The 20,464-nt window shown below is 37.4% G+C and overlaps 1 protein-coding gene across 1 annotated transcript in view; it reads right to left on the minus strand.

Moving 5' to 3' along the window:
• CYP20A1 (cytochrome P450 family 20 subfamily A member 1) overlaps positions 1–20,464 on the minus strand; it is a 46,199-nt gene that overhangs the window by 15,826 nt on the left and 9,909 nt on the right. Inside the window, exons 5-11 of the mRNA XM_069075330.1 lie at positions 19,169–19,336; positions 15,012–15,090; positions 13,449–13,564; positions 8,376–8,430; positions 5,779–5,899; positions 4,300–4,411; positions 4,108–4,172 (exon numbers count right to left, since the gene is read on the minus strand). Coding sequence (XP_068931431.1) covers positions 4,108–4,172; positions 4,300–4,411; positions 5,779–5,899; positions 8,376–8,430; positions 13,449–13,564; positions 15,012–15,090; positions 19,169–19,336 — 716 coding nt within the window. The remainder of the gene's footprint in view (positions 1–4,107; positions 4,173–4,299; positions 4,412–5,778; positions 5,900–8,375; positions 8,431–13,448; positions 13,565–15,011; positions 15,091–19,168; positions 19,337–20,464) is intronic.

Raw genomic sequence — 20,464 nt, forward strand, 5'->3', positions numbered from 1 at the left:
CCAAACACCTGGCCTATTTTTTGATGACTCTAAACAGGCTCTTTGTGATCATTTCCTTTTCAACACAGTCATGAACAACCTCTTTAATAACAGGGATAACAACCGAACATGTTGAGTTTTGTCAGGAATTGAAGTCAAGTTCATCAGTCGACAATTTGTGTATTCCATTCTGTCCTGTGTTTTGAAAATTTGGACCTTTCATTTTGCTACTTCTAGCAAGGATGGGACTTCTCTGTTCAGCCATTTTTCATCTCTTCTTCAGCATCATTTCCATTTATTTTAGGACTGTGATATTAGAGTCCACATGTGGTGACCTGATTGTCCTTAATGGTAAAAACAAGTTTGTAATAAAAATCTCTACAAATGGTTTCATCTGCTTATTGTCCTTCTAGTTTCATCCTTAAATTCCCTTGGCAGGACTTTGCTTAGTTGAGTGAGTATCTCATCACAGTTTCTTTACATTGTTTTGCCAACTCATTGCTTCTTGCTGCTTACTGAGGCGATACTGCTCCTAAGTTTTTACAAATAAATTTGTATTCCAAACTGGTGTCTCTACTTGAGAAAAGTATTTGCTAGATGACATAGTTCTTTTTGGTCTCCTTATAATAACTGACTTATGATGTTTAAACTTCCTTAGGAAATTTATAATTAATGCCAGTGTTTCTGACTGCCCACTTTTCAGCATCAACAACTTATTTAAATGGGTCGGTTTGGAGATATCTTAATTCTATACCATTTTTCCCCCTCTCATTTTTATTCTTTCTTCTAAGACTGTATTAATTTATATCTTTAACAAGCTGGGGGTCTGACTATACATAGCTGATCTGGGAATGATACAGCAGGAATGATTCATTTCCTGTCTGTTAAAATATAATCAATATAATTCTTCATGATATATGTCCAGCAACTCCTGATTCTTTACTCAAAGAAAGTATTTATAATAATACAGGGAGAGGCTTTTTGTAGTTTGCAAGCCTTTGCCCACTTCCATTCCTTACTCCTAAACAATGTTTTCCAATATATTGTTACCATCCTCTCTTTAGTACATCTTTGCAGTAAAATCACCAAGTATCAAAGCATACACTCATTTAATCTGGAAGACCTTATCAAAATCTTCTCTATCTTCTTATCCTAGTCAACCAATGCTGGTAGTGGATAAGCTATGATTATTTTCATGGTGATCTTTTTGCAAAAATTAACATGATCATGCAATATGATATTAGCCAAATGGGCTGTGAAATGTTTCTTATGGCCACTGAACACATAATGAAACCACCAAATCCTTTATTACCTCTTCAGAGAGAGTCTGCAAAATCACCCTTTCACTTAGCTACAACTTTCTTTTATCTTCTACTATAAAATACAGTATAATATTATAGTGTGACATTATAAGATACTTTAATATATTAATTTTAGTCTCATTTACCAATGTGAAGGACATGCCACATTTATTTTATCAACTTCAGTCATTCAACAAAATGATATTAAGTGCCAACTACATATATGTATATCTATCTATGCATATGTATATGTTGGCATACTTTATGTATCTATAAGTTTTGATTAATGCTGACAAAGCCAAATATTTTAGTTTTATAAGAAGAAAACTCAAAACTTGAAGATTCATGAAGATGGAAGATTGGCTCCCCTAAAAAACTTAGTTCCATTTTACTGATGTCATTGCATTTTTGTGACATTAGTCTGAGACATTAAGTTTGGCCCACCTTTAGCATCAGTAGTTAAATACTTTAATTTGATAGCTCAGAGAGTGAAAATTTGGAGGTACAGGGTACAGTGGACACCGGCATTTTGTCTTTAAGTCAAAGAAAAGGCCTTTTAAAAGTTTATGGATGGTTGTGAGATTGTAATATTTTGCTAGATAGGAATTCTACAACTATTTCAACTTGTCACTTACAAAATGAGTCTTTATAAAGCACTGATGAGAGAGTGTGCTTTAGTAGAAAGAACCCTGGATTGGGAGTTAGGAATATGGGTTCCAGTTTCAATTTTATCCACTAACTGGCTGTGGAACCTTGAGAAAATCAGTCAAACTTCTGGATCTCAGATTCTAGATCTGTAAAATGAATTGTACTAGATCACAAGGTCTTTTCTCGTTCTAAAAATCTGATGATTCATGATAACTGGTATTATTTGTTAGAAATTTAAAGTATCATTATAGACAATAAAGAGAGTTGATGTTTGTACATTTCTAAGACTCTTACTTCAACTTTCAAAAGTTTACGTAGCTAGTAATATATTCTAAAGGAAGCAATTGAAATAAATGAAACTTTATTCATCAGGATGTTTTTATTATAAACTGTATATATGAAATGTTTGATTTGATAAGTATCCAAATACTTTTAAAAGTATGCCATTTTATATACAGTTAAAAGATGCTTGACTGAAATTCACTAAAAGGATGGTTTCTTTATAGACTTAAATCAAGTCAACAATTTTTCTACTGATAAGCACTTCCTGAATTAACAGAATTTGGAAGATCTGTTCCTAGCTCATCTACTGTTGTTTACTACTGATAACCAACAACCATCAGTACCTTGACAGATGTAACAAACACCTACTTGGAAGTGCTAACAGCTCCTAAAAAAGGCATTAGTTGTAAAGAAGCTGTTTGGTTGGCAAGTACTAACAACTGCTGAACACTGTCTCATGATACTATTGTTAGACAACTTCATGCTTCAGAAGACATTGTGTTGAGCATCTATCCCTTAACAAAATTTGGTCATTTCATTTTCTAGCTTTGTGAGTTCCTGTATGTTCTCATTCAAGGACATTCTAACAACTTGGAAAGAGACTAATAAATTCAAGTGATGATAAAAGTAGCGGGGAAAAAATCTTTGAAAATAAAGTTGTATATATTACAGAAACCTGTAAATAGTAAGAAATTTAAACTCAACCATTACTAGGATTGCTGCCTCTACACTGGAAAAAATACATGCTACACTGCCATATCTCAGTTACTTTACTACGTTTTTCTATTTAAACAAAATACATTTTGTTAGGGTCTGTTAGCATTTCCTGTAGTTATTTGTTTAGTCTGGAAAACAAAACAAACAAAAAAGTTCATCCTATTTTGTGATTTATTTTGATTGCAGCATAGCATTAATACATATTTTTGAACATTCCTCAGTTTATTAATTTAATACTATGATTGATGTATTCATCAGTAAATTATATCAACCAAACAACAAACATTTATTAAGTAACTACTATGCGCAAAACATACCATTAGGGAAGATAAAAAGTTTAGATAAGACATGGTGTCTGCCATGTGATGTTAAAAGGTTTTGTTTATTTTCTAAATGGAAATTGATTATATCCACAAGCATCAATTTTTCTATGAGAACTTACCTCTGATTTTATATGAATGTCATTTTTAAAGTAAAATTTGTCTTAAAGCAAACTGCAGGAACATCTCTGTTCCCTTAAAAGATTCCTTGAATTCATACCAAATACAATATTCTGATTTTTAGAACCTGAAGGGAGGAAAAGTTTATTTAATATAGCTATGCATACACATATAGTGTAACTATGTGCATCTATACGTTGATATGTTAATATAGCATGTATATTTAGACATCTCTCTCTCTTCCTCTCCTTTCTACACAGATGGGCTCTCTAGCACTTTAATAAGGCTACTGACACTGATTTCCTCCCTTTGTTCTGCAAATAGGCCCACACTTATGGCCTTATAATCTTTTAGGACCTCTGTTAAAAAAAAAAACCCGTTTCAGTGTAGTAAATTCTAATTCCAATTCCTTCAAGCAGATTTTTAAAATGTCTATGTGGGTGGAAAGGGAAGCTTAGACTGAGTCAGGTGTATGGATAAACCCTGAGAATTAGAAGTGTTTATTTCCCAATGAAATAGAGATTCTTGGGACTGAGGGGCAAAGGCAAAGAAAAAACCAGAGGGGTGGAAGAGAAAACAAAGAAAAGAAGTGAAAATAATGAGTTTCTTTTTCCTTTCCTATATGCCATATTTCCTTTTACTTTTCCCCTGGGAACTTAGAAAATAAAAATGCATATCATATGCTCCTCGTCTGTGCACGGATAATCAGCCAACAAAGAAATATGTTAAATGTCTCATACGTGTACGGTGATGGCCAGGCACAGCGATCCTGAAGAACCACACCGAGAGCATAAAGAACAAGGGTCTGGAAAGAAAAAGGCAAAACAGCTGATCAAAGTTCAGTAGGAGCAACAGCTTAATTCTTATAAATCCAACCCATCTTAGATACTTTAAAAATCCTTGTAGAGAAAAGAAACTAGATTTCTTCTTACCTCTCTAGGAATGATATGTTGGTCAACTTTTCCCTCTAGCTCCTGAAGTCTGGCAGCAATTGGTGTTAATTTAGCCGTTCGAACTGTCTCACAAAGCACTTGCCGGCAATACCTGTTTAAATAAAAAGTATCTGCAAATGTCTGTTTTGAAACAGGTAAATTAACATCAAAAGATCTTTAAGCAAACTCTTATTTGCTAACTTCTGAAGACCTTCTATGTTTGGGAAACAGTTATATCACCTGTTATTTGTGTTTCTCTGTGAGAGGGGATATGTTAAAAGACATAACACCTCATATTTGTCATTAATAATGTAAAATTAAAGTCACTTAACCCTGTTTACCTCAGTTTCCTCATCTGTAAAATAAGCTGGAGAAGGAAATGGCAAACCCCTCTAGCATCCTTGCCAAGAAAGCCCCAAATAGGGTCATGAAGATTTAGACATGACTGAAGCAAATGAACAACAACAATGCAAAATTAAATAAAAAGTTAGATGTGGGAAGGGAAAATCTGCCTGATCCCAAAATGGATCCTGTCTTCCCCAGTTAACTGTTTTTTAAATTTAAAAACAAAATTAGCTTTATTAATGCTTTTTAATTTTACTTTTTGGTAATTTTGGAATATAGCACTTCCCCAATCCCATTCCCAGGAATTAAAACCTTCCCTTGTAACAAAGAATAACTGCTAGGCAAAATCAATGAATAGCGTGACTGACAATTTATACATTTCACCTCTTAGTTCCGTATCTATCTGCTAAAATCTTCCTTCCTCTTTATAATCATGTTTTTACCCTAACTTCCCATACACAACAGGTCAAAAACAAACTATTTACTAGCTCAAGAATACAGTGTACTTAAAATTTTTAGAGCCCTTTTTGTTTTTGTTTTTTTTTTGCTTTTTGGAGGGCAATTGGGGTTAAGTGACTTGCCCAAGGGACACATGGCTAGTTTTTGTGTTAAGTGTCTGAGGCTGGATTTGAACTCAGGTCCTCCTGACTCCAGGGCCGGTACTCTATTCACTGCGCCACCTAGCTGCCCCTTAGAGCCCTTTTCGTAGGAGATGCCCAGGAGTAATCTGGTAGGCCTGTGGCTCCTCCATCCTACTAATCTGGGATTCCTGATCTTTTTCCATAACCGTGACTTTCTAAATTATAGGCAAGCCTACCCATCCCAGTCCCATGGGCATCCATCCTGCCAATCAGACACTCAAGTGGCAGTATCTCTATCTGTTACCTGTGGCAACCTGATAGCTGCTTATCTGTATAACTGACTTCAAAGTTTCCCAGAGCAACATATAACAGGTTAGAAAATAGTTTTAAATGATACATTTAAGACAGAAAAAATAACCCCCCATAGTAGTAGTTAATACTGGCATATAAATATACCAATATGTGGATAAGTAATCACCAGGTTATGAAATAAACCAAAACTTCTTTTCATTAGAAAATAACTATATTTCTTCTACTTTTTCTACATTTTTACCTGAGTTGATCAATTTTCTCTTGAGTAACTGGACCTTTCCCAAGAACTTGGTCTAGCTCTTTGTGCAATTTCTTCTGGACATCTTCTGATGTGGTAAGAAAATAGACTGCCCACATGCATACTAAGAAAGAAACAGCAGTAATGATACTATGTAAGAAGCAACTTTTGGGGGGGGGGAGGAGTGGGGAGAACAGGAAAAGAAGCTACTTGCTTGATTTTTTTAACTGATAAAGATGCATAAAAGACAGCCTAAAATAAAATCATGAGCTTTGACTATAACAGTTTAATAAGATATGCTGAGAAGCTGATTGAATAAAGAACATGATTATGAACAGAATGTTGCCAAAATGAGATTCTACAATCTGGAATTTTTCTTGAAATTGGCAAATTAAACTGAATCTGCTAATTAAAAAACTGCCCTGGGTAAAACAGTTATAATAATAAATGTTGTCAAATGTGCAGGCTGGGGGAAGATCATCAGTCAGTAGTTATTTCTGGTTCATCATGTGGAACATGAGCCTTGTTAAGACCACAGATTGGTTAAATGATTCACATTAACCAAACTCACAGGAGACTGATTTGTAAAGCTTAATTTTTAATGGAAGATAAAATTAGCTCAAAATCTGTGATTGATTGTGTGATGAAATGAACTCTCACTTGTTTTTACTGAATATGTGAATTTATAAAATTATTTCTGGCATCCGATGGAAGCACCCTTGGGGGGCACACTGAGTCATCTATTTGGAACAGGAAATGGGTCGATTCAGAAATTGGCCTAGCACAGGTTTGATAAGACACTGGAAGTAGTTGGCATTCATCTTGCCAAACTTTACAAATAGTAGCTACTGTTTTCTGCAACCACCTTTAAATGGAGCTCAGTGAGTGGAAGCTCTCAGAAAAAGCTCTCTGAGGTGGAAAAGAAAGAGAGTTAATTTTAGTCATTAGAGAGAGCAATCACATCCTATTGCCTCTCCACAAGAATATTGCAATTCAAAGAAATGTGACCACCTGGTAGCAGAGTGCCCCTGTTCTTGGGCAAGGTCTTAATTGACCCTGACCCATTTTTTATTGAGCTCTCATTTTCTTTCCCCCAGGGTCTTCATCTGGTAAAAATGTCTTCCAGTTTCTAGAGCCACATTCTAATTTCCTTTTGGCTAATGTGTGGGCTTTTATGCTAATTTAAATCAAATAGAATGATAACTTCCTATATTGTCTCCTGGTTCACTTTCACCTAATTTCAATCAATCAATAAACATTTATTAAGTGCCCACTACGTTCCAGGCTCTGTGCCAGGCATTGGAAATACCACAGTAAGATTCCTGGTGGTTCTCTGATGTGCTTTTGTGACTGTAGCTGCTACTACCTGCAATAATTTCAACAGCATGGCAGTTTTGGTCAAAAAGTCATTATCCCTGATTCTTTTTATTCTTTACCTAAAGCCAAAACTCACAAATATGAATATCAGTCATGTACCATATTATTTACTATTTTTTTTTTTACCAAATTAGCCTCTTTACTGCAATTCTTTTGAATAAATGACAGAATTCTGGTTTTTATAATTTATGTATCAGATTATATAACAAGCTGAATTCAATATTCAGTAAAGATCTCTACATGTGGTGAACACTCAAAAAAGATTCTGAATAGCCAAATAATAACAGGTCAAAAGCAAAGGGTGCAGTTTTATAAGGAAAACAAGTAATCTTAAAATATTATATCTTTTGTACAATTCTAGTCAATCAGTCAGTGTATGATTTACAAATGTTAATAATAGACAATTATGACCTTCTAAATGGAATACAATACAACTTTTAAAAAAAGCCTAGTAAAAAATAACAGACTCAGCTACAGACATTATTTTGCAAAATTTGTTTTCCTACCCTGACTTTCTTCTTCAGTATATGTGTAAATTTCTCAGAGTCAAAAATAGTCTTTTTTAACTTATGGGCAATATTCACAGGATGACAATGTGGGCACATTCTTCAGATGTAAGGAAAATCCCTTTGATTATCAAGAGATTGAATGTAACCTATCATTCGTTCTATAGTTTGTAAATATGATTTTGGGGGCATTTTCCTTACCTTCTTGTATATGGCAGCATATGAATGAACAGAGGGAAAACCGAACACAAATCACATATTTTGGAATAAAAGTATCTCTTAAATTCCTTCAAGAAGAGTTCTATTTCAATTCATGATTTCTGTGTCCTACATCCTCTCTTTGGTAGACCTTAACAAAAGCAGGCTGGGATAAGAGTCAAAGAGAAAAGTATCAGCAGGAAATTGAAAGGCTCACTGCTCCAGCTGGAGAGGTGTCAAAAACCTCATTTTAAAAAGCATGAACTAGAATTCACAATCTGTGAAGCTGGGTCAAGTCATTTATAACATTTTGTGGCTGCAGAGGAATGCCTAATTTGGCTGTGGATATAAAGGTACCTGTATCAGTTTCTTTTAAAAAAAATAGTAAAATATAAAGAAGGATGAAGGAGAGTTATAAAAAAAAAATTAAGGAGACAGTCACTGAATAGCTGACTAACTTTTGAATAACTTTATCCACCCTTATTTGATTATCTAACCAAAAGAAAATTCTTTACTTACAGTTAGCAGTTATAACACATCCTGCTAGAGAAAATATCATGCTGTCTTCTAGGATCTAGAAAACATAACATTTCAGAGAAGTGGAATTAAGACTTTTAAGGCTGACCCACATTAGGCCACACTAAATTAAATTAAACTGGAATGGCACAAAATCAGGGATAAGAAAAGGAAAAATCATCATGCTTCTTCATTCTTTATATTGGCTTCACTTGCCTTAAATACCCAATTTTAACACCAATCACTTTAATGATCTGCTATCCATTGCCCTAGAATCCCTTGCTCTATGGCATTCAGCAATACTTGGACTGCTGAGAACTGCTAAAGAAAATCACAAAACTTCACTGGTATTACCCATGACAAATCGCTAGATAATCTCAGATGGGCAAGCACTGATGCTTACCAAACTTTCTTATTGCCTGCCTATTGCATTTCCCATAATGACTGTTCACAATCACCTCCAACTCCTATACTTATAGCAAATGACTTTTATTGAGATTGGAAGCTATCCTAAAGAAAGCTCCTTGCTTCTTCTGCTTCTCTGAAATTCTGAACATCTTTGTAGAAAGTAAGATCTAGAAGGGACTTTAAGAGGTCATCTGCTAGACCCCTTTGGCAGTCTGATGAAGCCCATGGACCCCTTCTCAGAATACCTTTTTAAAATATGTAGAATTGAACTACAAAGAATTACAAAAGAAACAAATTATACTGAAATACAATTATTAAAGTGTTCAAAAAAGCAAGTTCATGGACCTCAGGTAAAGAACCCCTGATCTAGGCCAATCCATGCCTAAAGAAGAATCCTACCAACAAAATCACTAACAGAGTCTTTCAGCCTTTGCTGGAAGGATCTTAGAGAGGGGGAAACATGACTTCCTGACGTAGCCTTTTGAAGAGATCAAATTATAAGTTTTTTTCTTACATCAAGTCCAAATATGCCTCTGCAGCTTTCCCTCATTATGTCTCCACAGGGTCAAGCAGAACCAATCTAATCCCTCTTCCATATGACAGCCTTCCTAGTTGGTTGGCTGCTGTCCTTCATTCTTGAAGAGGACTATGGATCATGACTATCACTATGCTAGAGTCAAGTTTCAATATGTCTGACTATGGCTGATCAGGTCAATATGAGCTCAGAATGTTCTACCACAGGTTGGGCACAAATAGTCCATGTGAACATTTAGGGTGGATTCTCCAAATTTGCACATCTTGCATTTCCCTTAAGCTGTTTCAATTCTGCTTTGGTCACAGAGCACAGCACCTTCTCTGAGGTGGGTATGCCTTGCTGAGCAGTCCTGTGCCAGTGTCTCCCATGTCACACAATCAATTCCAAAGTTCTTAAGAGAGCCCTTGAGAGTGTCCTTGTATCGCTTCTTCTAACCACCATGTGAATGCTTGCCCTGTGTGAATTCTCCATAAAATAGTCTTTTTGGCAAGCATTTGTTTGCATTCAAACAATGTGGCTAGCCCATAGGAGCTGTGCTCTCTGAAGCAGAGTTTGAATGCTTGGCAGTTTAGTTCATGTAAGGAACTCCGTGTCTGGCACCTTATCCTTCCAGGTCATCTTCAGAATCTTGCTAAGACAATTTAAATGGAAGTGATTCAGTTTCCTGGCGTGGTGCTGGTAGACTGTCCAGGTTTCACAGGCATACAACAATGAGGTCAGCACGACAGCTCCATAGACCTTCAGTTTGGTAGTCAGTCTAATATCTCCTCTTCCACAGTTTCTGTCAAAGCCTCCCAAACACTGAACTAGCTGTGGCAACGCATGCAACCTCATTATCAATATGTACATCCCTGGAAAGTTCACTACCAAGGTGACTGATCTTATCCATAGCATTGAAAACTTCTCCTTTTGCTGTAACCGATGGTTCCACGTATGGATGGTGTGGTGATGGCTGATGTAGCACCTGTTTTCTTGGTGTTAATTGTTAGGCCAAAGGTAGTACAAACAGACCCAAACTTTGTTGCCCCTCAGCTTCAGAGGCTGCATTGAGTGCACAATCATCTGCAAACAGAAAATCATGTACCAACACTCCCTCCACTCTGGTCTTGGCTTGTAGCCTTTTAAAGTTGAAGACTTTACCATCAGTGTGGAAGCTGACCTTGATGCTGTGTTCATCCTCACTGAAGACTAATTAAACCATCTAGTAGTCTTCCTAGTATTTGAACACAGCCATCACATTTTCCCCAAGCCTTCTCTACTCCAAACATTCTTAGTTTCTTCAAGTTCCTTCAACGGATCCTCCCCCACACGGCACAATTGAGGTTTTCCACTATTCTGTCGGCCCTTTTCAGGTCACACTCCAGCTTGTCTAGCTATTTCCTAAAATGTGGTGCCTCTAATGCAATACAACTCCAGATGAGCCTGAATTTGGTCAGGATATACAGTGAAATAACTTCCTTTGTTCTGGACACGAGGCTTCTCAATACAAGGTGGGCTATCACTAGAATTTTTGGTTGCCATGTCACATCCATCTTTCAGACTGAGCTTGAAATTCACTAAAACCCCCATGTTTCTTAACAGAAATTGCCACCTATGACTCTTCTGTCACATTTTCTGAACCCAAGTACAGAACATTCATCTTCTTAGATTCAGTCCATAATTCTAGCCTGTAGAGATATTTTGGGATTCTTTTGAATCACCTACTGTCATTAGCACTAGTGATGAAGTCAATCAATTAATCAACAAATATTTATTAAGTACTTGCTATTTATTAAGAACTATGCTGGGTCCAGGAGATACAAAGACAAATTCAAAACAGTACCTGCCCTCAAACAGCTTACATTTTTTCTTTTTTTTTTAAATTATTTTTAGTTTTCAACATTCATTTCCACAAGATTTTGAGTTACAATTTTTTCTCCCTGTCTTTCTCCTACCCCCCACCCCAAAATAGCAAGCCCACTGAATACCCTTTCCCCCAATCCATTCTCCCCTATATCCTCCTCCATTACCCCCCTAACTTTCTAGCAGGACAAGACAGACCTCTATATCCAATGCCTGTACGTCTTATTTTCCAGTTGTATGTAAAAAAAAATTTTTTTTAACCATCTGTTTTTAAAACTTTGAATTCTAGACTTTTTCCCTTCCTCCCTCTTCATCTGCCCCCACTGGGAAGACAAGCAATTCAATATAGATTGTATATATGCAGTTACCCAAATCATTTCCATAGTTGTCATATTATGAAAGACCAACTATATTTCCCTCCCTCTTATCCCACCTCCCACTTATTCCATTTTCTCCTTTGACCCTACAGCTTTTCAAAAATGTTTGCTTCTAACTACCCTCTCCCCCAATCTGCCCTCCCTTCTATCATCCACCCTCCTATCCCCTACCCCCCCCCTATTTTCCTGTAGGGCAAGATACCCAATTGAGTGTGTATGTTATTCCCTCCTTAAGCCAAATTCAATGAGAATAAGCTAAACAGCTTACATTTTAAGAGAGGAAATAACATGTACATATATAGGAACATCCAAAACATATATAAAGCAGGTATAAAGTGGAAGGGAGGGAAAGGTATAAACAACTGGCTATAGGGGAGGGAGGACCAGGAAAAGCCTCATGTGGAAGGGTAGTATTTGTGTTAAGAATCAGAAGAGTTCAGGGATTTCAAAAGGCTGAGATGATTCCAGATCATTCCAGAAATGAAAGATGAAATGCTGGGTGTGAGGAGTGACAAAAACACCAGGAAAGCAAGTATGGGCAAATACAGAGCCCTGGTAGTAGTTTGCACAGAGATAACTGAACCAGTGGGTGGTGACGTCACCAAGCGAGAGAATGAATGGATGGATGGATGATTAAAACGCTCATTCAATGCAAAGGGCTGCAGAGACAAACAGAAAAGCGAGAGAGCTGCTACTTTCAAGGGGCTCACACTCTCATGGGAGCAATGTTGAGAGTGCATAGAGAAAAGAGGGGAGAGGTCTTAGGGCTGGGCCTAGGGGATATGACAGCGATCATCACTGTGAAAGCAAAAGGGCGCTGCGCCAAACTGGAAAAAAAGCCGGTACTTTTTGTGCTTCGCGATCGCTGTGGACAAAGAATTCATCATCTATTGGCCCGCCTCTCCACACTTCACTGGGATGGTTCTTGGACACTACCAACAGGAGATCACTGGGCACATACTCAGAACCTTTCCAGTCCAGTAGAACATGGCGAGATTATACTCTGCTACCGGGTCTTCGGGAACCCAGGATTAGCCCCTGAGCAATGCTGAAGTTTTGAAATGGATCTCATGGAGGGGCTGAGTTTATGTTTTTAATAAAATAAACATAGTAAAAAGGAAGCAAAAAACCTCACCTAAATACTGTGTTGCCTTACATTAAGCAATAATACCTAGTTTATTATAGGTGTGACCCTGAAGCAAGTCATTTTACCCTGACTGCCTCAAGGGGGAAAAAAAAGTATATTATGAGCTATATTAATACAGTCTTGCTGGCCTTAGAGTAACCTGGGTTCCTTTCCTAATGTCTGAGATGTCCACTCAGTCTGAGAAGAGGCCCACAGGATACAAATCATATTTCTGTTCCCTTATAGAAATAGCATCTGGAATAATCCGTCATTTCTCCGCTATGGAAGCAAACAGTGCAGAAATGAGGGCAGTACAGTCATTCAGAGGAATCAACAAGTGAAAATATGGGTCCTCAGATTGAGCTGTGTACCTAAAGTCCAGAACCAACCACTTTACTTTTTCTCCAAGGACATATCCATTTCAGAGTCCTCAGACTCTCCTAATATTATTATCTCATGGCAAGAACTGAATCATTTCAATTCTGTTCTGGATCACCAAGATGCAACCACAAAAGCCTATGAACTGCCATAGGGTCATCTGGATCAAAGGCAAGCACAACTACATATGGACATTTAGTTGCTGATAATCTGGTAAATACATGAAAACTTCAATCATTCGTTCCCTTAACAAATGTTTACTAATGACTATTTCAAACAAAGCACTGGGCTAGGGACTGGGAGATAAATATAAACGAAACACAGTCTCTGTCCTCAGAGAGTCTGTAGTGTAATGGGGGAGATTAAACTACATACACAAATAACTATACAACAAAGTCAAGTAGAATTACCTGCTTGTCATTCAGGTTTTCTTGCAATAAGGAGTCTAAGAAGATATGTTGATTGAAGCTTCTTCCTCTTCGTTCCTTTATGACTTTTTTGAAAACTGATTCTATTTCCATTAATGCTTAAGAAGAGATACAAAGAAGTGATTTTCTACCATGTTGAAAGGGCTTCATGTCTAGCCCAAGCAACATACTGAGTCTGTTTTTTGAGGACCAATTTAGCTAACTACAAAGAGGCACATGGGGAAAACCGGCTTAAGGTAATAAGGGGACCAGCACTCAAAGTGAGAATTAGACCTGTTCCTGTAAGGGAGTCATTGTTTTGAACATGTCTCCACCATTTTGGACTATGCCTCTGCAGGCAGAAGTGCAAATACTGAGGGGCATATGAACAAAATCAATGTGGAGAGGATAGGGAAAACTGTCGGCTGCGGAGGGTGGGGGAGGATTCTTTTCATCAAATAACTTTGGTCCAAGTCTGACATTCAATTAACCAAAAAGCATAACACCAAGAGCAATTCCCTAATGGATAAGTGGTTAAAAAGAATTACAAACTATTAACACAACTATATAAAAGATTTTTCCAAATCACTAAAAGAAAAATGTGTATAAAAAAAACCCTCAAGTTTCCTTTTCTTTTTAGCCTGTTACAGGGATGAACGTTGGGGTAAGGAAGAGAGAGGGATATATCTGGAAGTGAAAGTGATTTAAAGACAAAAGTTTATCAATAAAAATAAGAAAAAATATTTTAAGTAACCTGATAAAATATTTATAGGGCAGTAACTAACAATAACAGATATCTAAATCTGTTATGTCTAAATTCAGATCAACTTGGAATCACAGATAAGAGCTGGAAGAGATCCTAAGGGTCATCTTGTATTTTTTCCCCCATACCTCTTAAGTTCTTTTTTAAATTTTAAAACTTGGGTTTTTTCTATTAATAGAATTTTTTTCTTTCCCTGCTACCTCCACCTGAATTGGAAAAAAAAAAAAAAGAAAAGAAAAGCAAACCCCTTAAAACAAATATACATAATTCAGCAAAATAAATTCCTACTGGCCATGTCAAAATATTGTGTCTCTTTTTGTATGTTATACCCTAGGGGATTCAACAAACCTCATTTTCCAGATGATTTTACAGATGAGGAAACTGAGACCTATAGTGGTTATGTGACTTACCCAAGAAAACAGAAATAGAACCAATTATTGAAGTGGAACTTGTTGTTCTAGCCCTTGCCCCACCAACATGCCAGTTATTTCTAGCATATAAATACCAATAGATATAAAATAATTACACATTTGATTTGTGAATCATAAAGTAAATAATTTTCATGGACAAAACACACACAGATCAGTCATGTGTATGAAAGAGAAAAACTACCCATTGTTTTTTACCTGCCAATGTGCACTTAATGGAGGGAGTGCTCCAGCAATGGGAAGAATTTTCTAAATCTAAAGTAACATCATTTTGAGTAAAGGCTCTAAGTTAATACTGTCCCTAATATCACAGATGGAGTATAAACTACATTTGGTCACAGAAATTGCATCTGAGGAACAAAGAAACAAATTTACCTTCTTCATATTGCTTTTTCCGGGTTGTACTTTTGTCAAGGGACCCATCCAGGAAACCCTTCCCAATCTCAGACCACACCTGATAATGACAAAAATAAATTATAAAGGGGCAGCTAGGTGGCACAGTGAGTAAGCACCGGCCCCGGAGTCAGGAGGACCCGAGTTCTGTTCCAGTCTCAGACACTTAACACCCACACACACACACACAAAAAAAACTAGCTGTGTAACCTAGGGCAAGTTACTTAACCCCAATAGCCCTCCAAAAAAAAAAAAAAAAAAAAAAAAAAAGCAAAAATAAATAAATAAATAAATTGTAAAGAAACCTGTTTTAAAGCAAAGCAGAATCAATTTGCTTGTGAAAAAACTTGCAAATGTATTTTAAATCTCAGGCAAGCTACTCATCAAATACAATATAATGAACTCTCAAATATTTGTGATATTGGGGATAAGCTATGAAGAAAATCTATACATAATCAATCACAAATTCTCATTTCTATACATAATCTCAACTTCTTCCAACATAAAAAGAGGGAGCAGGAGTGGGGAGAAGCAGCAGCAGGAACAGTAAAAGATTTGTATCATCGCTAAAAAAAGACACTCACTACATTTTCAGTGTATAACACCTGGAAGTACATGAGGCTGAGGCTTGAGATGGGCTGTGCTAAATGTAGTCAGTGCGCAGTATCTGGACTAAGTCAGTTATTGAAGAAGACATGTCCTCTCAATAATAGAAAGTAAATAAGAAAAAGCACAAATAAAATTCAAAGCAAGTAATAGTTCACTCAATGATGAAAGACAACATAAAAAACAGTGAATGAACACTCCATGAATTTAAAAAAAAAGCTTTCAATTCATTTCCTAGTATCTGTCCTAATCACGTGTGCCATTCAATTCAATAAAAGTTATTAGGCCAAGCATGGTACATCCTAGGGATATGGAGATAAAAACAAAACAATCCCTGCCTTCAAGGGTCATTCTGCTGGCAGAACACCACAAGGTCATTTCAAGAGGGAGAGAGTGCTGGGAAAGGGGAGACAGGAAAGGCCTCATGGAGGAGGTAGCACCACAGCTGTGCTACCAAGGAGATTAGGGATTCCATAACAAGCAGACAACAAAGAAGGGCATCCCAGACACGCAAAGGCAGGAAGGCAAGAGATGGAGTGTCACAAAGGATAAAAGCTAAAAGGCTAGTCATACTAGAAAGCACAGTGCGTGAAGGGCCCAACTTTCAATGCCAGGCTGGGGATTAGGTATTTTATCCTAAAGACAATAGGAAACCACTAAAGATTTTCCAAGTACAGGATGATATGGTTGTGTCCTTATTTTAAGAATAAGCATTTCTTAACACGCAGGGAAATGATAAATGCTGGAGAAGAAGTGGGAAAGTTGGAACACTAAGACATTGTTGGTGGAGTTGTGAGCTGATCCAACCATTCTGGAACTATGCCCAAAGGGTCATAAAAATGTGTATATCCTTTGACCCAGCAATACCACTTCTAGGGCTGTATCCTAAAGAGATCATACAAGTGGGAGGAAGACCCATATGCATAAAAATATTTATAGCAGCTCTTTTTGTGGTGGCCGAGAACTGGAAATTGAGGGGATGCCCATCAACTGGGGAATGGCTGAACAAGTTGTGGCATATGAATGTAATGGAATACTACTGTGCTACAAGAAATGATGAAAAAGGGGGTGGCTAGGTGGCACAGCAAATAGAGCACTGACCCTGGAGTCAGGAGGACCTAAGTTCAAATCCAGCCTCTGACACTTAATACTTACTAGCCATGTGACCTTGGGCAAGTCACTTAACCCCAATTGCCCTGCCTTCCCTCCTCCAAAAAGCAAAAAAAAAAAAAAGAAGAAGAAGAAATGATGAAAAGGCAGACTTCAGAAAAATCTGTAAAGATTTATATGAACTGATGCTGAGTGAAACAAGCAGAACCAGAAGAACATTGTACACAGTAACTGCCACAGTGTGCAATGACTGATTTTGATAAACTTAGCTCCTCTCAGCAATTCAAAGACCTAAAACAACTCCAAAAGACTCATGATGGAAAATGCCATCCATATCCAGAGAAAGCACATGAAGAAATGCTCTAATTCACTATTGATTAGAGAAGTGCAAATCAAAACAACTCTGAGGTACCACATCTCACCAGTCAGATTGGCTAAGATGACAAAACAGGAAAATGACAAATGCTGGAGAGGATGTGGGCAAATTGGAACACTAATGCATTGCTGGTGGAGTTGTGAACTGATCCAGCCTTTCTGGAGAGCAATCTGGAATTATGCCCAAAGGGCTATAAATACTTTCATACCCTTTGATCCAGCAATACCACTCCTAGGGTTATATCCCAAAGAGATCATAGAACTGGGAGGAAGACCCATATGTACAAAAATGTTTATAGCAGCTCTTTTTGTGGTGGCAAAGAATTGGAAATTAAGAGGGTGCCCATCAATTGGGGAATGGCTGAACAAGTTGTGGTATATGCATGTTATGGAATACTATTGTGCTATAAGAAATGAGGAACAGATGGACTTCGTATTTACCTGCAGAGGCTTATATACGAACTGATGCTGAGTGAGAAGAGTAGAACCAGGAGAAATTTGTACACAATTACAGACACAACATATGTGTGATGACCAACTTTGAAAGACTGGACTCTTCTCAGCAATACAGTGATATAAATCAACCCCAAAAGACTCACGATGGAGAGAAATGTGTGCATCCAGAGAAAAGAACTAGAAAGAACTGAGTTTATATGCAGATGGAAGCAAAATACCTGATCTTCTTCCCTTTCTTGTTTGGTTTTATGTCCTCTTTACCATTTTTCATTCCATCTGATACAATCTGTCTTTATAACCTAACTAATGTATAATGTGAAAGTATTTAAAGATCCTATACTTGACTATATGCCACCATGGTGGGGGGAGGGGAGGAAGGAGGACAAAATGTGAAACTCAAGGAATTGTGGAATTGAATCATGTAAACTAAAAGTAAACAAACAAATTTAAAAAAAAAAGAAAAAATAGAAAAGATTAATAAGATAAACTCGAAAAAAGAAATCAAATAGTGGAACTCAATAATGCAGTTTTTAATAATCACCAAAGAACTCTCTATTTGATCACTAGTGAGTCCGTCTTGTAGAAATGAAATTTAGACCTTATATCATAGTCTATAATAAATTCAAAATCAATATGCAACCTGAATATTAAAGATGATACCATCAAAAACTAAAAGAAAAGTAGATTATAAAAAAAAGAAAGGAAGCTCCTTGAGGGCAGGGGGATATGTTGTTCCTTTCTATCCTCTGTGCCTATCACAGGGCTCAGTTCACAGCAGGCATTTAATAAATAACCTGGGTGACTAGAAGGACGGCCCAGTTCAAGAGAAACAGACAATTCTGAAGGAGGAAATTTGGGGTGAAAGACAAGTTCTACTTCCGATGAGTCCGAGTCCATCAGCAGCACATCCAGGCCTTCAGAGTTGGGTTTAGGAGAGCAACAGGACGAGCTATGTAGATTTGAGAACTTACTGCAGAAAGACGACAAATTAACCAAAGCGATCTAATGAGATCAGCGACGGAAAGAGTACAGGGGGGAAGAGAAGACAGGACAGGGCCCTCAAACCACACACATCTAGTGGGTGGGGAGAAGATGAACCAGCAAAGGAGAAGGAACAGGTAGAAGGAGTCATGTCCAGAAGTTAAGGGAAGAAGCAGGGACGGCTGACGTGTCAAAAACTACAGAAGTCAAAAAAGATGAGGTCTGAGAAAAGACCCAACCTGTATTTGATCTGGACACTGTCTATTTAGACTAAATTCAGAATATTCAAGGCAATTCACTTTGTTCAGAAACAAAGTTAGTACTTGCTAAGTTTTAAAAGTTATTTTGCTTTTTAAAATCTGAATGAAAAGAAGATTTGGGGCGGGGGGGGGAGGACACACACTTGAATTGTTCTTTTCTACACAAAAGAACAAAGCAATTTGTTTCGTTTCTTTTCTCCTCTCCCCCTCCCATTTCCCTTTAATAAACATAGTGATTTACTTCTGTACATCAGAACTTAAGAACATTCCTCTATCTACAATGAGGTAAAATAAAAAACATTCCCCAACTATAGAGACATAAAACAAGTCTGAATTTTACCCTATACTTACTGTGCTGTGATTCTTCTGAAAGCGAACAACCTCCTGGTCATCTTCAAAGCTACTGCCCAAAGCCATTTGTGTAACAGCCTTCATGGCATAGCCAAGCATGTGTTGGCAAAGCGGCACATGCTGAGATTCTGGGTATGAGAGCCATTTTCCTAATAATTCTTCTGAAAGCTGAAAACAGAAGAGAAAAACGATTAGGATTATTTATCTCCTTTTGATAATTTTTAGAAGTTTTTTTTTAAATAAATGTTACTGGTACCTTTTGGGTTGATATCAGGCATTTTTTAATATTATCTTCTCTCCATTCCCCAACCCCCATTTGAATTAAATAAAAGCAACAAAAACTGCTGATGTACTAGTTTGACAAGGTAGTTCAAATGCCTCCAAACCCTCCCCACTCTGCTGACAGCTCTCTGGGCCATTACTGGTTCTTCAGTTACTTGGAGCTGGGCTGCTTTCAGTGAGGGAACTTTTCATTAACATTATTAGAGTCATGGGCCAACCTTTCTTCCGGTTCTGTTTATCTAGCTCTTCAATAGTTAATATTAACTTCCCATGTTTCTCTAAATTCCTTATAGTTGCAATTTGCTATGACACAATACTATTCATGTAGCACCTTTTATGTAGGGATCATCCTGATTTATACTTGAGACTGAGTTCCCCAGGGTTCAGCTCCCAGGGGCTCAAGGTGCTCTTAGTCAGCAATCCTAAAATTACAGCTCCTGAGCTCTCAGGGCATTTACCTTTCACAGTCAGCCAGCAGAAGCAATTATCTCAAAGCAAAGGCATTTATTGAAAGGGCACAGCAGAAGCTGTGGTAGCAAATCATTCCTCCTATAAGTTTGGAGAACACTCTACTACAAATACACAATATCAGTGTGAAAAGGGCTTAAAGAGGACACTAGCACAAAGGGAACTCATAGGACCCCAGGGCTGCCTTTTCTTTCTCTAAGGTGTCCTCAGTTCAATGTCTCTGAAAGACTCCCTCGAACTGTTTCCTGTAGCTCAACCATCAAAGGCCTCTCCTGACTCACAAAGTTCCTTAATTGTCTCTCCTGGGTTTTCTGAACCTGAAACTGGTTGGATGCTGTGTCTTCTACTACTGTGTTTCCCCGATAATAAGACACTGTCTTATTAATTTTTTTTGGAAAGAAAAACACCAGAGGGCTTATTTTCAGGGGAGGGCTTATGTTGTCCTGGCTCAGTTCTCCTCCGCGGCACTGCTCTCAATGGCACCAGCAAGCAAATCACTGGAAGAACAGGATGACGCGGTCACTTCTGCAGCTCTGACTGGATGCA

The sequence above is a fragment of the Petaurus breviceps genome, unplaced genomic scaffold (assembly GCF_028583685.1).
Source record: "Petaurus breviceps papuanus isolate PSGF00001 unplaced genomic scaffold, PetGlider_PUasm1.0 90903, whole genome shotgun sequence".
NCBI classification, from domain to species: Eukaryota; Metazoa; Chordata; class Mammalia; order Diprotodontia; family Petauridae; genus Petaurus; species Petaurus breviceps.